We start from the raw sequence: 14,782 nt of genomic DNA, 5'->3' as shown, positions 1-14,782 counted from the left end.
CAGCCTTTTTATCTTCACAGTGAGGGAATAGGAGGAGGGGGCGTGGGGAGGAGGAGGGGGCATGGCACTGCACCCTCCCCATGCCACACTGCATGCAATCGCTCAGAAGGGGTGGTGCTCTTGGGGCATCCTCAGCATTAGAAGCAATCAAAGGAAGTCCTTCTCACCCCAAAGAGTCATTAACGGGTGGAATTCCTTGCTGCAGGAAGCGGTGGCGTCTGCAAGGACAACCGGCTTCAAGAGGGGCCTGGAGAACCCTATGGGGCAGGGTCTATCAGTGCTTCTTAGCTCCAAGGTATTGATGCAGCTGTGTCTAGGGCCAGGGTGCTGTCTTCTTGGTGCTGGTGAGTCTACAGTGGGAGGGCTCCTGAGAACAGGTGACAGGAGGAGAAGGGATCTTGCTGTCTTCCACCTGCCCACCATGCTGCCTCCTGTTCAGATGTGCAGTGGAGACTGCCCCTATCCCCTCTCATCCCTCGGTTCTGAGTCTGGGGCGTCTTTCCCCTCGTGGCAGCCGGCCCAGTTGCCTCCGAATCCTGCTCCGCGTAGCCGCACCTGCCAACGCCCATGGCCGCTGTTTGGTGCAGCGGACTAGGATGGGTGCAAGCCACTTCGATAGGCAGAGGGTCTTTGAGGGCTCCTAAGCCGGCCAGCTCACAGTGGTGAGCAATAAAAATAATGCAGTATATTGAAAACATAACAAACAGTAATAACCATCAAATCCCATCCCCCCCTCCCCCCCAATCCAGAATTGCTTCCAGAGAAAGGTGTTACCTGGCGGATATTAGAGAAGGGGCTAAAGATCCTACAAGATGGTGGAAGAGCTCCATCTTGCAGACCCTGCGGAACCATGTTTGTTCTGTCAGGGCCCTTAGCTCTTTCAGGAGCTCATTCCACCAGGTAGGGGCCAAGACCAAAAAGGCCCTGGCCAGGCAAGCTTTCCACAGGCTAGGGCCCACCAACATAATAGAATTTGTAGAGCGAAGAGCTCTGCATTGCGGTATAGGGACAACCCCTCAGATACGTTAGGCCCAGACCGCAAATGGCCTTAAAGGTCAAAACCAGAACCTTGAACTGGATCAAGATAAGCAAGATGTGGCTGCATTCCATGGAAAGCATTCATTTCCAGCACAGATTCCCCATGTTGGATCAACTGAAACTATCAATTGCATCATATCATAGATCATCAGGTCCAGTATAAAGAGAGAAGCACTGCTAACAATTCTTCCTCGGCCACCATCCCTTTGGATGAAGGCTTCTCAAACTACGTTGCCTGTGAAGAGCCCAGTCAACCCCCTGCAATCTGAAGTAATACCCAGTCAGGATATTAGGTCTTTATATCAGAAAATTGATAGCTTGCCCAGGAGTCTACCAAGTTGACAAAATATTCTCTTTCTCAGTGTGCCTTTGGAGTTATCGCTGCTGTGAGGTGCCGGAAGTCCGGCTGTGTTGTGACAAATACTCCGGAAGATAGAGTCAGAGTTCAACGAGATCTGAACACAATGGAAAAATGGGCAAATGAGAACAAGATGCAATTTAATAAAGATAAGTGTAAAGTTCTGCATCTGGGTCAGAAAAATGAAAAGCATGCCTACTGGATGGGGGATACGCTTCTAGGTAGCACTGTGTGTGAACGAGACCTTGGGGTACTTGTGGATTGTAAACTAAACATGAACAGGCAGTGTGATGCAGCGGTAAAAAAGGCAAATGCCATTTTGGGCTGTATCAACAGAGGCGTCACATCAAAATCACAAGATGTCATAGTCCCATTGTATACGGCACTGGTCAGACCACACCTGGAGTGCTGTGTGCAGTTCTGGAGGCCTCACTTCAAGAAGGACGTAGATAAAATTGAAAGGGTACAGAGGAGAGCGACGAAGATGATCAGGGGCCAAGCGACCAAGCCCTATGAAGATAGGTTGAGGGACTTGGGAATGTCCAGCCTGGAGAAAAGGAGGTTGAGAGGGGACATGATAGCCCTCTTTAAGTATGTGAAAGGTTGTCACTTGGAGGAGGGCAGGATGCTGTTTCTGTTGGCTGCAGAGGAGAGGACACGCAGTAATGGGTTTAAACTACAAGTACAACGATATAGGCTAGATATCAGGAAAAAAAATTGACAGTCAGAGTAGTTCAGCAGTGGAATAGGCTGCCTAAGGAGGTGGTGAGCTCCCCCTCACTGGCAGTCTTTAAGCAAAAGTTGGATACACACTTTTCTTGGGTGCTTTAGGATGCTTAGGGCGTTGAGCAGGGGGTTAGACTAGATGGCCTGTATGGCCCCTTCCAACTCTATGATTCTATGTTATTTGTAAGGACCACAGCTGGGTAGCAGACCGCCATGTTCTCTTGGGCACTTAAGTTTTATGGCATAAATATTATTAACTCGGAATCTGCAGCAATAAATATTGTGGGACAAACCCAACGGAGAATTCTTGCTTGCAAACACTTGTAAAAAAGCGCTTGCTGGTTTTGTGCTTGCAAGGTCCTTATTGAGAAATAACTGCTAACTTAAAACGGTCCATCTACAGAAGGGTCAACGGTTCTAAGGCAATATTTAGGATTTGGAGTATCTCCAGCCAGTAGATTCAGTGTGTGAGAGCAACTGGTCTAGGTAGGTTGGCGAATGGTGTTTGTGCAGGACAGCTTTGATTTGCTTGGCCAGCAGGTCTAGATAGAGAATTCCTCCTTCTTTCAAAACATCTGCAAACAAGGAGAAAGTTTTGAAGTGACTGGAATTGGTTGATGCTTTGCTTTCAGCTGATTTCCCAAAAACAACCCACCCGATTTCCAAAACGACACAAAAAGGCATGCAATTTTCCTGAAAACCCAGGACACCAATGTCCCAAACAAAATTGGGGACATTGCTCAATTTCGTCATATATGTTTTAATAGATGTCCAGGAATAGCCACCAGTGACCTGTGCTTGTAAGCATACTTTTACAATGCTCTCTTAGGCCGAGATTGCCATGTGGTGATGCCCAGGTAAATTTATTTATGCATTTATGTCGGGGTGGTGCACATAGAACCAGTGGGGAGTGGAAAGGTCCACAGAAACATTTGGAGCGGTATGAACGAGCAAAAGCTCATTATAGTAACAACATTTGGGTAATCATCTGTTCCACTTAATAGTTCTAGTAAGGCCTTGGAGGAAGAGCTGGTCTCATGGCTTAACTGCCACTCAGCGCTTACTACCCACTCAGGGCGGCTGTCCCGTCCCTGAGTGCCTCCTTCCCCAATCGGCTTGCCTGTCTGTCCAGCAGCCAGCCAATCGCCTTCCGCCCCCCACAACTGAGCACTCCCTCCTCCTCCCACTTTCCTCTGAGGCTCGGAGGCTGCAGATCCCTGCTGTGTGAGAGCTGCCCGTGCTAGTGAGTTCCCTGCTTGGGGGCCTCCAGCCTGCAGACTTTCCAGGTACTTGGGGAGGGCGGGGAGCCATCCACAGAGTTCTTCCACCCCACCCCCCCATCTAGCACCCGTTGTATTCCTGAATGCAACGCCCTTAGCCCCTATCCTTAACACGCCTGCGGCGCCAGAAGCGCCGCGGACTAAATAAAGCGCTAAGCGCTTTGTGGGAGGAGTTAGGGCGGGCTTAGTCCATGATGAGGAAGAGGCCTGATTGGCCCCTTCCTCCAGACAGACCATCAGCTGGGCCAATCGGCAGGCGCAAAGCGCCTTCCAATTGGCCCGGCCGATTCCCGCCCTTCTGACAAGGAAGCAACTGCGAGCCGCGCAGAGCGCGGCTCGCAGTTGCTTCCTTGCCGGCAGCCTGACGCATCGGGAGGCGCAAAGCGCCTACCGACGCGTCAGGCCACCGACCCAGGGAGCCCCCGGCAGTCGCGCTCCGCCCAACTGCCGGGGGCTCCCTAACCTAGCACCCACTGTATTAGTTGCAGCGGGCTTGATTACTAGTTAACAGTATAAAAGGGATAACAATAATAGGGGCATGCTGAGTGTCAAGGTTGCCCAGCAGGGGAGCCGGCTGTAGGGCGGTCCCCATCATTGGCCTCATCTGAAAGCCTAGCAGAAGAGCTCTGTTTGGCAGGCCCTACAGCACATCCTGCCTTTTCTGACTCTCGTTGAGGCATCTTGTGAGGAACCAGAGACCAGCCAATTGATCTGGTTCGTGGAAACAAATTCCGGAAGCCGCCGAGGCATACCAAAGACGGCCAGCTGGATGTTTTGGTTGAGGTCGTCCAACTCAACCAGCAGCCCCTGGTAGATGAACTCGATGTTGGCATTCAGCAAGGCCTTCTTGTCATCGTTGACGCACCGGAACCAGCTGACCAGGGCTTTCGCGGCTTCTAGGCGGACGTCGTGAGACGCATCGTCCAAATACTTCAGCAGCTCTGAAAACACACAACATGATCAACACCAGCCGCCTGTGAATGTGACAATTCAATTCATTCCTTGCCCTCTCTGAGGCACTCAAAAATATTTCCGTGCAGTGGAAAAACATGGCAGACCTCTCCGTTTTTCTTTGCCCTAACCCGGATAAGCCCAGGCTAGTCACCCCTCTGCAGATCTCGGATGCCAAGCAGGGGTAGGAAGTGTCCTAGAATTAACAGTTAACTTGGATAATCTCCAGCAGGCAGGGGCTCATGGTAATTGTAGTCCATGGACATCTAGAGAGCCACAGTCTGGCCACTCTAAGCTACACAATACTGAGAAACAGTTATTTAAAAACCTGCAAATATTTACAGCATCCTGTGCCACCAATGGCCAGTATGTAGCCTCCACTGGCAGAGGAGTAAACAAGAAAAGAATCGACAACAATTGTTGGTGTTGTTGTTGTTGAAAAGAATCGAAAGGGTCCTGACGACCATAAGGAGGGCCTGCGACACACTGCCGTACCCGGATAAATGGTGGTAAGCTTCTTGGACGGAAACTGCTTCCCGTTGGTCTCCAGGAAAACCGTGATTATTTGGCAGGAGAGCGAGCGGGTCACTTTGCAATCCTCATCCAGCGTGGCCAGGATCGCGGGCAGCAGCAGATGCTCCACGTTCAGGGTCTGGAAGCAAGAAGAGGAACGGCCGCCATAGGAGAAGCCCCCCCCCCCCGACACGCTCTCAGCTGAACGAGAAGGTAGCGGGACGCAGCCAGGCCCAGTCCTGGGGCAGGTCCGAAATGGGGCTCGGCACTGGGAGGGAGTTGAGGAATCAGGAGCGGGGCGTGAGTTCTGGGGCTCTTTCTCGCTGCAATTTCCCTTTAGATGCAGTTCGGGATGGAGAATTGGAGGAGGATGGTGGTTGAGATTCATGTTGGGGAATGAGGGGGTGGGTTAAGGTGGAAGGAGGGGGGTGTTGGCTCCAGGGGAGAGGAGGAGCTGCAGAGAATCATAGAATCATAGAGTTGGAAGAGGCCATACAGGCCATCTAGTCCAACCCCCTGCTCAACACAGGATCAGCCCAAAGCATCTGTGTGCCCCACAAGAAGAGGCACACAGGCTGCAAAACTAACAACCCTTTCCTGGGTGTAAGTCCCAACGAACGTTAAAGGGTTTACTTCTGTGTTGACCTCCGGATGATGGGGTGAATCCAGGCCAGAGCTCTTTGGCGTGACTGCTGTGCTGTAAGGAAATGAAGGTGACTGAGGAATATTTTACGTGGATAATAATTAAGATTGTGGACCACGGAACTGCACCAAGTGTCTGTTGCTGAATGATTCTCCTGTGTAATTCCTGCATCCTTTTAATGTGCTATGTTAAAGCCTCCAGTTTCAGCTTTCTGCCATCTGAACACTGTGACTCTTTAGTGCAGGGGTGGCCCAGGGGCTCGTGGGAATTGTAGTCCATGGACCTCTGGAGAGCCACAGTTTGGCCATATCTAGTTGAGTGAATGTCCCAGCCTCATATATGTATCTGACTCACTGTGTAATCTGCCTTGGATTTCAGTGAGAAATGGAAATAACTAATGTAAAGAAAGAAAGAAAATGTGTATGTTGATTCACTGGCCAGGAATCAGAGGATGGCTCTTGACAAACGCCTGCATTTCCTCAAATGCCCCCCACCCCAGCTGGGTTTTGGAGATTTAAAAAAGTGTAGAAAGTGGTTGGGAAACAGGAGAACATCTGCTTTTTCTTTAATCATTCCCATGAAAAGGTACAAGCATTATGGTGCATGCGCTTACAGCTGCCATCACCATGTCCTTTTAACTAATTTTACTGCAAATTTAAATTTTTTATATTGTCTAAAAGATTTATCTTCATGGGGTGGCAGGTTACAGTGGAGGAGCGAGAGGTTGGGAGTGTCCTGCATGGTGTGGGGGGTTGGACTCTATGACCCAGGAGGTCCCTTCCAACTCTGTTATTCTAAGATTCTAAATTATGTCTAAACCTCCGGAAGAAGTTCCTGACAGAGCGGTTTCTCAGTGGAACAGGCTTTCTCGGGAGGTCTTCCTGACGGAGAGGCTGATTCTGTGAAGGTTCAAGGGGGTGGCAGGTTACAGGGGCTGAGGGAGAGGGTTGTGAGTGTCCTGCATAGTGCGGGGGGTTGGACTAGATGACCCAGGAGATCCCTTCCAACTTTGTGTTTCTATGATTCTATGATCTGCATTTTGATCTGTGACCATATAAACTGGACGCTCGTTGGAGCACATGGATCTCCTTCCGATAACTGGCGGTTTCCGGGTCATGGTTTTGCTGCAGGGAGGAGGTAAACATTTCTGAATTCAGCGCCTGACATGAAAATTGCCCTGCAAAACGTGCTTTGCTTCAGTATTCCAGAAGATGGTGCTCATGTTCAAATATAAGCCCCTTACCTAGACAAACAATCTCCAACCTTAAAGTGGATAGACCTGCTGGTCTGAAGTAGCACAACCAAATTTGATTAAGTCTTTTGAATAAGGTGCCATTGGACTAGAATCTTGTCAGTCTCCAATCTTTTCAGGCCTGAAACCCAGCTTTAACCCTTTGTTGTCACCACTGTCTTCCTCCCCTCTTCCGTCCTCCGATTTTCTCCTGTTTTCTTTCCTGTTCTCCTCTTCTCCCCCCCCCCCCCGCAGCTACTGCCTTGAGTTAAAAATAAAAGCCCATCAAAACCACCGGCAACAGAAAAGGAGGAGAATGACATAGGTGTTGCTGCCGCAGCTGATCTCAGGTCAGAAATGACCCACTGGTGTTTCCTCTGCTACAAACGTGCCGTTTCTCTTGGCCTAAAATGCCCACTCCTTTCTGGACACCCAACAGCACCTTTCCGCTCTTGTGAAAACACAGAAAGAGCTGATGTTCCGGCTGTCTTACGGGAGTGCACTGTGATCTAATGAAAAAGAGATTCCAGATGTTCCTTATCTGATTTTCACAGCACCAAATATGAAACCCTGGTTGAGAAATCCTGCAGTAGATAGGAAGGGCATTTGGACTGGATTTGTGTATCTGCCGAACTTGACTTCTTCACATCCAAGAACCACCCAGTCCAAATGCAGGATTACCTACAGCAGGATTTCTCAGCCAGGGTTTCATGAAACCCTGGGGTCTCTTGGACAGGTGGGAATTAATTGATGTAAAGGTAAAGGTATCCCCTGTGCAAGCACCGGGTCATGTCTGACCCTTGGGTTGACGCCCTCCAGCATTTTCTTGGCAGACTCAATACCATTCCCTTCCCCAGTCATTACCATTTACCCCCCAGCAAGCTGGGTCCTCATTTTACCGACCTCGGAAGGATGGAAGGCTGAGTCAACCTTGAGCTGGCTGCTGGGATCAAACTCCCAGCCTCATGGGCAGAGTTTCAGATAGCATGTCACTGCCTTGCCACTCTGCGCCACAAGAGGCTCTTTAATTGATTTATATATATATATATATAAATGTAAAAATGTTAAACATTTATTGGTGATGTCACCATCTACGGTCATATCAACCCTCCCACCAAATGGCCAGTGATGGGCCTGGAAGGGGTGGGAAGGGGAGGAGCCCTGGGTGGGTGTCCACAGCGATGCTTCCCAACCGTATTCTGCATGATGGTGCCATTTCTGGGGTTTCTCGAAGCTGGATTCAGATTTCGGGGGTTTCTCAATGGTAAAAAAGCCGATTAAGTCTGATCTATTGTCAATTTATAAGTTCCCTGTCTCCCTAGACATGTATTTCTGCTTGAGCTGGTACTTAAAAGCAAAGCAAAGACCTCCCTCTTTCATAGAATCATAGAGTTGGAAGGGACCTCATGGGTCATCTAGTCCAACCCCCCCCCCACAGTGTAGGACACTCACAGCCCTCTTGCTCATCCCCTGTCACCTGCCACCCCCTTGAGCCTTCACAGAATCAGCTTCTCTGTCCGATGGCTCTCCAGCCTCTGCTTAAAAATCTCCAAAGATGGAGAACCCACCACCTCCCGAGGAAGCCTGTTCCACTGAGGAACCGCTCTGACTGTGAGGAACTTCTTCCGAAGGTTTAGACAGAATTTCTTTTGAATTAATTTCATCCCACTGGTTCTGGTCAGGGCAAGAGAGAACAACTCTGCTCTATGGTTGGGGTTTTAAGTCCAGATGAAGGGGAAGGGGGGGCGGGCAGGAGGGGGGCAGACGCACCTCTTCCGGAGAGAGCAGCTCGCTGTAAATCAGAGCCCAGAGGCAGGAGACGGCCATGGTGCGGATGGCAGCTGCTGTTCTTCCCCCTTGCCACTGAAGGTTCGGAGCCAGGATGTCTTTTATCATGATCTCGAGGTAGTTACAGAAATGCCTGGAGCAAAAAAGAAAGGAAAAAAAGAAAGCTTTGTGAGAATGTGATGGAATGACGAGAAGGGGGGGTGGGAGAGAGATGAAAAGGCACATTCCACACACACCCTCCGCAGACATGAAAACAGAGATCCAGAACAGGAAGAAAAGAGCATGAAAAGGGAGGAAGGGAGGTTAAGCTAACACGATGACAGTGTGTTAACAATATTTCATTACTTAAAACTTCTCGAGGGTGGCGGTGGGGGGGGAAGAGGGGAAAAGATACACAGACTTAGTATAAACAGTATCTCAGAAGAGAGGCAGAAAATCTTTGCCGTGCCTGGCCCTGCCAATAAGATGCCTCATCATCCAGGCAGGCCCTTCATACCGGCGTAAGCAAAGGAACCCGCTCTGCGCCGACATGAAAAAGCCCCGGCTGGAAGAACGTACAATGAGAATGCAGGCGGGTTACACGGATAAGATGGTAACAACCCAAGCACTGGATGTTCAGCCCTTTACACGTTCATTTCAAGGGCCAGCTCAGCTCTCTACATGGTCATTTCAAGGGCCAGCTCAGCTCAGCTCTCTACATGTTCATTTCAAGGGCCAGCTCAGCTCTCTGATGTGTGGGGGGGGCACAATTGATGGCACCCACTATGAAGCTCACACTGGTAGAAACACACTGGTCAACGTTTCCTGCCCCCCAGCCCTGCCGTAGATTACCCACAGCACACAGCTCATCTCTTGCCTCGAACGCCCTGTGGTCCTGGGGTCACCACGAGTCATTTGCAAATCAACGGCATACAGTTATTGCTTTAGGGGATCAAAACAAGATCCGCTGCTCAAATATTAGCCTCTAAAACTGACTTTTTATTAAAAAAGGACACTTTAGGAATCCATGGATTTGTTCTTATGGCTATGAGTATATACAGGAATACCCAGGAGTCAAGAAAATAACGCTTTGTTACGAAAACCTCATTTTTTCCCCCTCAGGAGAGAGCCAGCTTGATGTTGCGGTTTGGAGTGGCAGCTTCTAATCTTGATTCCCCACTCCTCCACATGCAACCAGCTGGTTGACGTTGGGCTAGTCACAGCCCTGACTGTGCTGTTCTGTCAGAGCTGTTTCGGCTCCACCTACCTAACCGGGTGTGTGTTGTTGTGGGGAGAGGACAAGGAAGGTGATTGTAAGTCGCTTTGAGACTCCTTTGGCCAGTGAAAAGCAGGCTGTCAAAACCAACTCTTCTTCTATGAAAAAAGAAAGACAACAGGTGTGGCTCTCCAAGAGCTGTGGTGAGAAGAGCTATCCCTGATGGATTTCTGCCCATCCTGCCGCTGTCAAATTACACCGCGAAGATGGAAGCGGGAGCTGCCTCTGGCGTTCCGACAGGTTCACCAGAACATACAGATTTCCCAATCCCGAAATAACCTATTTCCATAGGATTTTTCTACACTGCCTCTTCAGAGTCCTGAGGCTGCTGACCCTTAAAATCCTGTCACAGTTTCCAACACAAGCCGTAACATGGGCACAGCCACACCAAAGAGTTAAGGCTGCAAAAGCATAACAAGGTGCCCGGATGACGTGGAACAGTGCCTACCCTTCTGAATTGACAGTCTTGCTTGGCTCCTGAAGCAACTGTGAAAGAGTGGAGAACACCTTCAAGTGCATCAAGGGGTCCTTGGACGTCTGGAGGCACGTTTTCAGGATAAGAAACAGTTCTTGAAGGACTTCCCCGATGGCAGGGTCTAGAAAACAGAGACGGAAATAACAGGGGAGTTTTTCCCCGCGCAGGACTAAGTTGATCACAAGTTTTAGCCAAGAGATGAGCAAGGATTTGAGACCAAATTCAAATTTCTTTTAATGCAGCAGTGCGGCTAGATAATACAGATAGCAAGAAGAAGAAAAAAACATTTCACAGCAGAAAAATTGCAGAATCAGGGAGCTAGTACAAAATTTAAAACATATAAAATTGTATAATTGATGGGTACATTATAAAAAATGCATAGTAAAATTCCTCTAAAAGTCTTTACTGAAGCTTAAGTTGTCTTTCCCGTGTGCTAAGCACATGTGCACAGAATTTGGCAACCTGCTTAATAATATGGCCCCTACTATTCCACAGGAGGAATTTAACTTTTTCTTTGTTTGAGCTGTTGGAAGAATCCATGAGTAGAGACCAATTCCTTTCAAAGAGGGGGGGGATGTCTTGCAGAGGGAAAAGAATATGAGCATTTCTGCACAAATGGTGTTCACAAGCCAACACGGTGAGCATGAACACTGGAACTCTTAAGCATGCCTCGTGGCCAGCTCCCAAGAGGGAGGGAGGGAGGGGCTCTCCTGCAATCTCACCTGCCTTGCAGGTTTGGGGGGGCGGATAATGCACGGAGAAAGGGGTGTCCTGAGCTCTTTGGAAGAAGGGGAGGATGCAAATGAAACGGAGAAAGGCCTTTCTGTTGATTTTTCTGCAAATGCATAGTTCTTTCACATGCCGGGAGAAAAATAAGCAGCATGGGCCACACAGGTTTATTTATAATTTACTTTTTATACCGCCCATTCCCGCAAAAGTAGGCTCAAGGAGTCTCTCAACTGTTGTCAAAACCATCACATAATTAAATGCAATAAAATACTATAAAAATAATGCAATAAAATACTATAAAAATACAATAAAATGTGTTCCCACAATGCCCCAGCTCCCGCCGACTGTCGAAGTCCACCCAGCCAATAAGCTCTGAGCTCAGGGGAGGGGAGGAAGGAGACCCACATGATTCTAAGCTGCCCTGGCCTGGTGGAAGAGGGCCACAATGTTGATTCTCTCTGGTTCTCTTCACGACAAGGACCTGCTTCTATTTCAGCATGCGAATGTCACACAGCCCAATTCCAAGCAGGCGTCTCTGGAGGTGAGTCCCAACGGGAACTCGAAATTCTTGTCTCCGTGAGAGAGACGGGGTGGAATGGGAAGGAGAGGTCACAGAGGACGTTCTGAAATGGCGTCCGGCCCCCCTTGGTTGGGTTGTTGTTGTTATAATGTAGACTGACCGGCCACCCGTCCCTAGAAGTAGGTTTGGCCCAGCTAACATCAAGAGAAGGACCTACCTGAGTGAGTGGCGATGACGTCCAGCTGCAGCAGCTCGGAGGAGTAGCAGGTCCAGGTGTCGGGGGCGGAGGAGACCCACTGCATGAGCTGAGAGGCCCACCGAGCCCTCCAAGCCCTGCACCTCCGCCAGGGACCTCATGGCCTCTTCCACCTGGTGAGTGATGATGTGAAAATGCGGAAAGGTAGAAAAAGTTTCTTTAAAGAACAGGATTGGACAAAAAAAAGCAACCCCCCACCCCAATCTCTTTCCACAAATGAGCAGCTCCTACACTGATGTGTACAGAACTGGCACACTCCCCCCCCCCAGCCTGATTTCTAGACCACTGCAGGTATTTCCCCCAAATGGTGCAAATGCCCTCCTCTTTAACCGGCCCCCCTTCAGGCCATGGTATCCATGGAAGCGTCCAGAATCACGTCTAGATTCCTGGGGGAGTGAGCCGTAGAGAGCTGCACACCATCCAGGGCAGGCAGGCGCGGTTCCTCGCATGGGCCCTTCCTACCTAGCCACAGGACCTCCGTCTTTGACGACTCTGCTTGAGCCATCTCGTCACTGCTTCCAGGCAGCTGGCTAATGCTTCTGGGGGGGAGTCAGGGCAGCTATCCATCAGGAGGAAGAGCTGGGTGTCATCGGCATATTGACGACAACCCAGCCCAAACCTCCGTACCAGTTGTGCGAGAGGGCGCATAAAGATGTTGAATAGGATAGGAGAGAGGACCGCTCCTTGTGGGACTCCACAAGTAAGTTGACGACGGTCTGATGTTTTGTCTCCAATTGCAACCCTCTGTCCACGATCCCGGAGGAAGGAGATCAGCCATTGGAGGGCTGTCCCTTGTATTCCGGCATCGATGAGGCGGCGAGCTAGAAGCTCGTGATAACTGTGTCAAATGCTGCTGAGAGGTCTAGTAATATCAGCAGTGCCGACCCGCCTCGATCCAGCTGGCGACGGAGATCGTCCGTCAGGGTGACTAGCGCTGTCTCTACCCCACGGCCAGGCCGGAAGCCTGACTGGGATGGGTCTAGGACCGAAGCTTCTTCCAGGTACTCTGTTAGTCGGTTTGCGACTGCCCTTTCTATCATCTTCCCCAGAAACGCTAAATGCGAGACGTGTCTGTAGTTGTTGGGCTCTCGCGGGTCTAAGGATGTTTTTTTCAGCAGTGGGCGTCCCACAGCCTCTTTCAGCCCCTCCGGGAATTCTCCCGTCGAGAGAGATGGTCGTGGCTCTGTGGTACCTGGCAGACCGGTCTCCGAGCCGTTTGGACTGGGCATCCCAAACATGGGAGAGATCGTCCTCGAAGTCTGCTTTGCCATGGATGCAGAGCTCTACAGCCAGGTGGTTTGCCTAGGCGAAAATGGGGAGGCAGGTGGGCTGGGATCCAGGGATGCTTGTAAATATCCCTTTTGGGCCAAAAGCCACATAGCAACATGCTGCAATGGCCCCCGATCCATGTGGTGCTTCGCTGACTCAGAAACACTAGCAGAAGTGCAGAGGGGTGAACCCTGGCAGTATCTCATCCCCCAGAGTGCTCAGGAGCTGGGGCTGTGGGAGACCCCAGACAGGCAAGGTAAGGAAGAGGCAGCTGTCAGAATCCTGCCTACATGGGTCCTGCTTTGCTCATATTAGCCATACCGTAACCATTTTGCTTGTCTGCTGTATCTTTCTAGATTCTAGCCACTGTCTGTTGCTCCAAGGTCAGTCTGCCAGGCTGGCCGTTATCTATCTGCTTCCTGGCTGAGTTCCCAGACTCTGCACATAGGTGGCTTCTTGTTATGTCTTGGCCTTGATGCCCTTGTTACCAACAGCTACCGATGGGGGGGGGGGTGGCATGTGGATCTTATAATGTATTACTTGGCCTGGCTTAGCCAGAACTGTCTTTGAGCTTCATGTGACACAGCTTGAATAAAGATTCTGCCTTAAACAAGTGGAATTCTTATTTACAAGTCTGAGATCCTGACAGCAGCGAGGGTCCTGGCTCTCCGGCCGTGAACCTGTACTTTAGCCAGGTGGTGGCAGTGGTTATCCAGAGAGTTCGCTTTGCCACCTGCCTGAAGTTGACAACCAGCCGGATCAGGGGGTGGGCAAGGATGGGACCGGGTCTGCAAGTCAGAAGCAGGCTGCTTTCGTCACATTTGGTGGCAGTGGTGGGATAAGGACAACAGTGAACCAGATTGGTCAGGTAATTTGTGAATTTGTCATGGGCATGGACAGAGAAAACTGGCCCTGCGAGGCAGAAACAGGCTGGTTCCGGTAGAACACCCAAACATATAAATGTGCTCTTTGAAGGCAACTTGAATGTACGTGTATTGTTCTGTCCCACAGCCTGAGCTGGATGGCATTTGACAGAGAGTGTCCAACACAAACTAAGCTTCTTATAGATAACTATATTAGGAATCTCAAAGCAGCAGATTATATAGTTGCAGGAGTTCTCCTGAAGGAAAAGTAATTCTTTAAAGTTCAGTCCGGTGAAAAGGGAAGGGCGTTTTCCCACCTTGGCTGTTAGCCAGGAATTTGGGCTTATCTTCCACTCACATTTGGAACAAAGAAAAGAGCTACCTTACTACAATTCCCAGCATCCTCTCTTTTAGAGCAACAGGGGAGAATATCTACATCTCAGTACTCTAGCTAAAGGCTGCCTGGCTGGACAGAACATGTATTCTTTTTTCACACGTTCACAAGGACACAGGTTTGTGTATGCGCAGCAACATGTACGGCACACTTAAAAAAAAAAAAACAGGTTCCAGGCCAGAAACGGGGATGGGGAAGCGGCTGCAAGGGTCGGCACAAGTGAGAGCCAGTTTGGTGTAGTGGTTAGGAGTGCGGACTTCTAATCTGGCATGCCGGGTTCGATTCTGCGCTCCCCCACATGCAACCAGCCGGGTGGCCTTGGCCTCGCCATGGCACTGATAAAACTGTTCTGACTGGGCAGTGATATCAGGGCTCTCTCAGCCTCACCCACCCCACAGGGTGTCTGTTGTGGGGGGAGGAATGGGAAGGCGACTGTAAGCCGCTTTGAGCCTCCTTCGGGTAGAGAAAAGCGGCATAGAAGAACCAGCTCTTC

General features: G+C 50.1%; 1 protein-coding gene across 1 annotated transcript; it reads right to left on the bottom strand.

Moving 5' to 3' along the window:
• Positions 1-1,594: 1,594 nt before the first annotated feature.
• LOC143827047 (dynein axonemal assembly factor 5-like) lies at positions 1,595-11,813 on the bottom strand. The gene is made up of 6 exons (XM_077316221.1): positions 11,725-11,813; positions 10,232-10,379; positions 8,511-8,661; positions 4,849-5,005; positions 4,155-4,343; positions 1,595-2,697 (listed from the first exon to the last, which is right to left on the bottom strand). The coding sequence occupies exons 1-6, from the start codon at positions 11,807-11,809 to the stop codon at positions 2,552-2,554; spliced, it is 876 nt and encodes a 291-aa protein (XP_077172336.1). The 5' UTR covers positions 11,810-11,813; the 3' UTR covers positions 1,595-2,551.
• Between the last annotated feature and the right edge of the window lie 2,969 nt (positions 11,814-14,782).

The sequence above is a fragment of the Paroedura picta genome, chromosome 17, assembly GCF_049243985.1.
Source record: "Paroedura picta isolate Pp20150507F chromosome 17, Ppicta_v3.0, whole genome shotgun sequence".
Taxonomy (NCBI): Eukaryota; Metazoa; Chordata; class Lepidosauria; order Squamata; family Gekkonidae; genus Paroedura; species Paroedura picta.
The sequence above is the reverse complement of the archived record's forward strand: the minus strand, read 5'-3'. Positions and strand labels throughout refer to the sequence as shown.

What these genes read in the sequence shown, in the direction of transcription:
- LOC143827047 (XM_077316221.1), bottom strand. Translation starts at nt 11,809, where the DNA reads ATGCAGTGGGTCTCCTCCGCCCCCGACACCTGGACCTGCTACTCCTCC. An exon ending in CGTCATCGCCACTCACTCAG is followed by an intron (nt 10,380 to 11,724) that starts GTAGGTCCTTCT and finishes TCTGTTTTCTAG; the next exon opens with ACCCTGCCATCGGGGAAGTC. An exon ending in AAGACTGTCAATTCAGAAGG is followed by an intron (nt 8,662 to 10,231) that starts GTAGGCACTGTT and finishes TTTTTGCTCCAG; the next exon opens with GCATTTCTGTAACTACCTCG.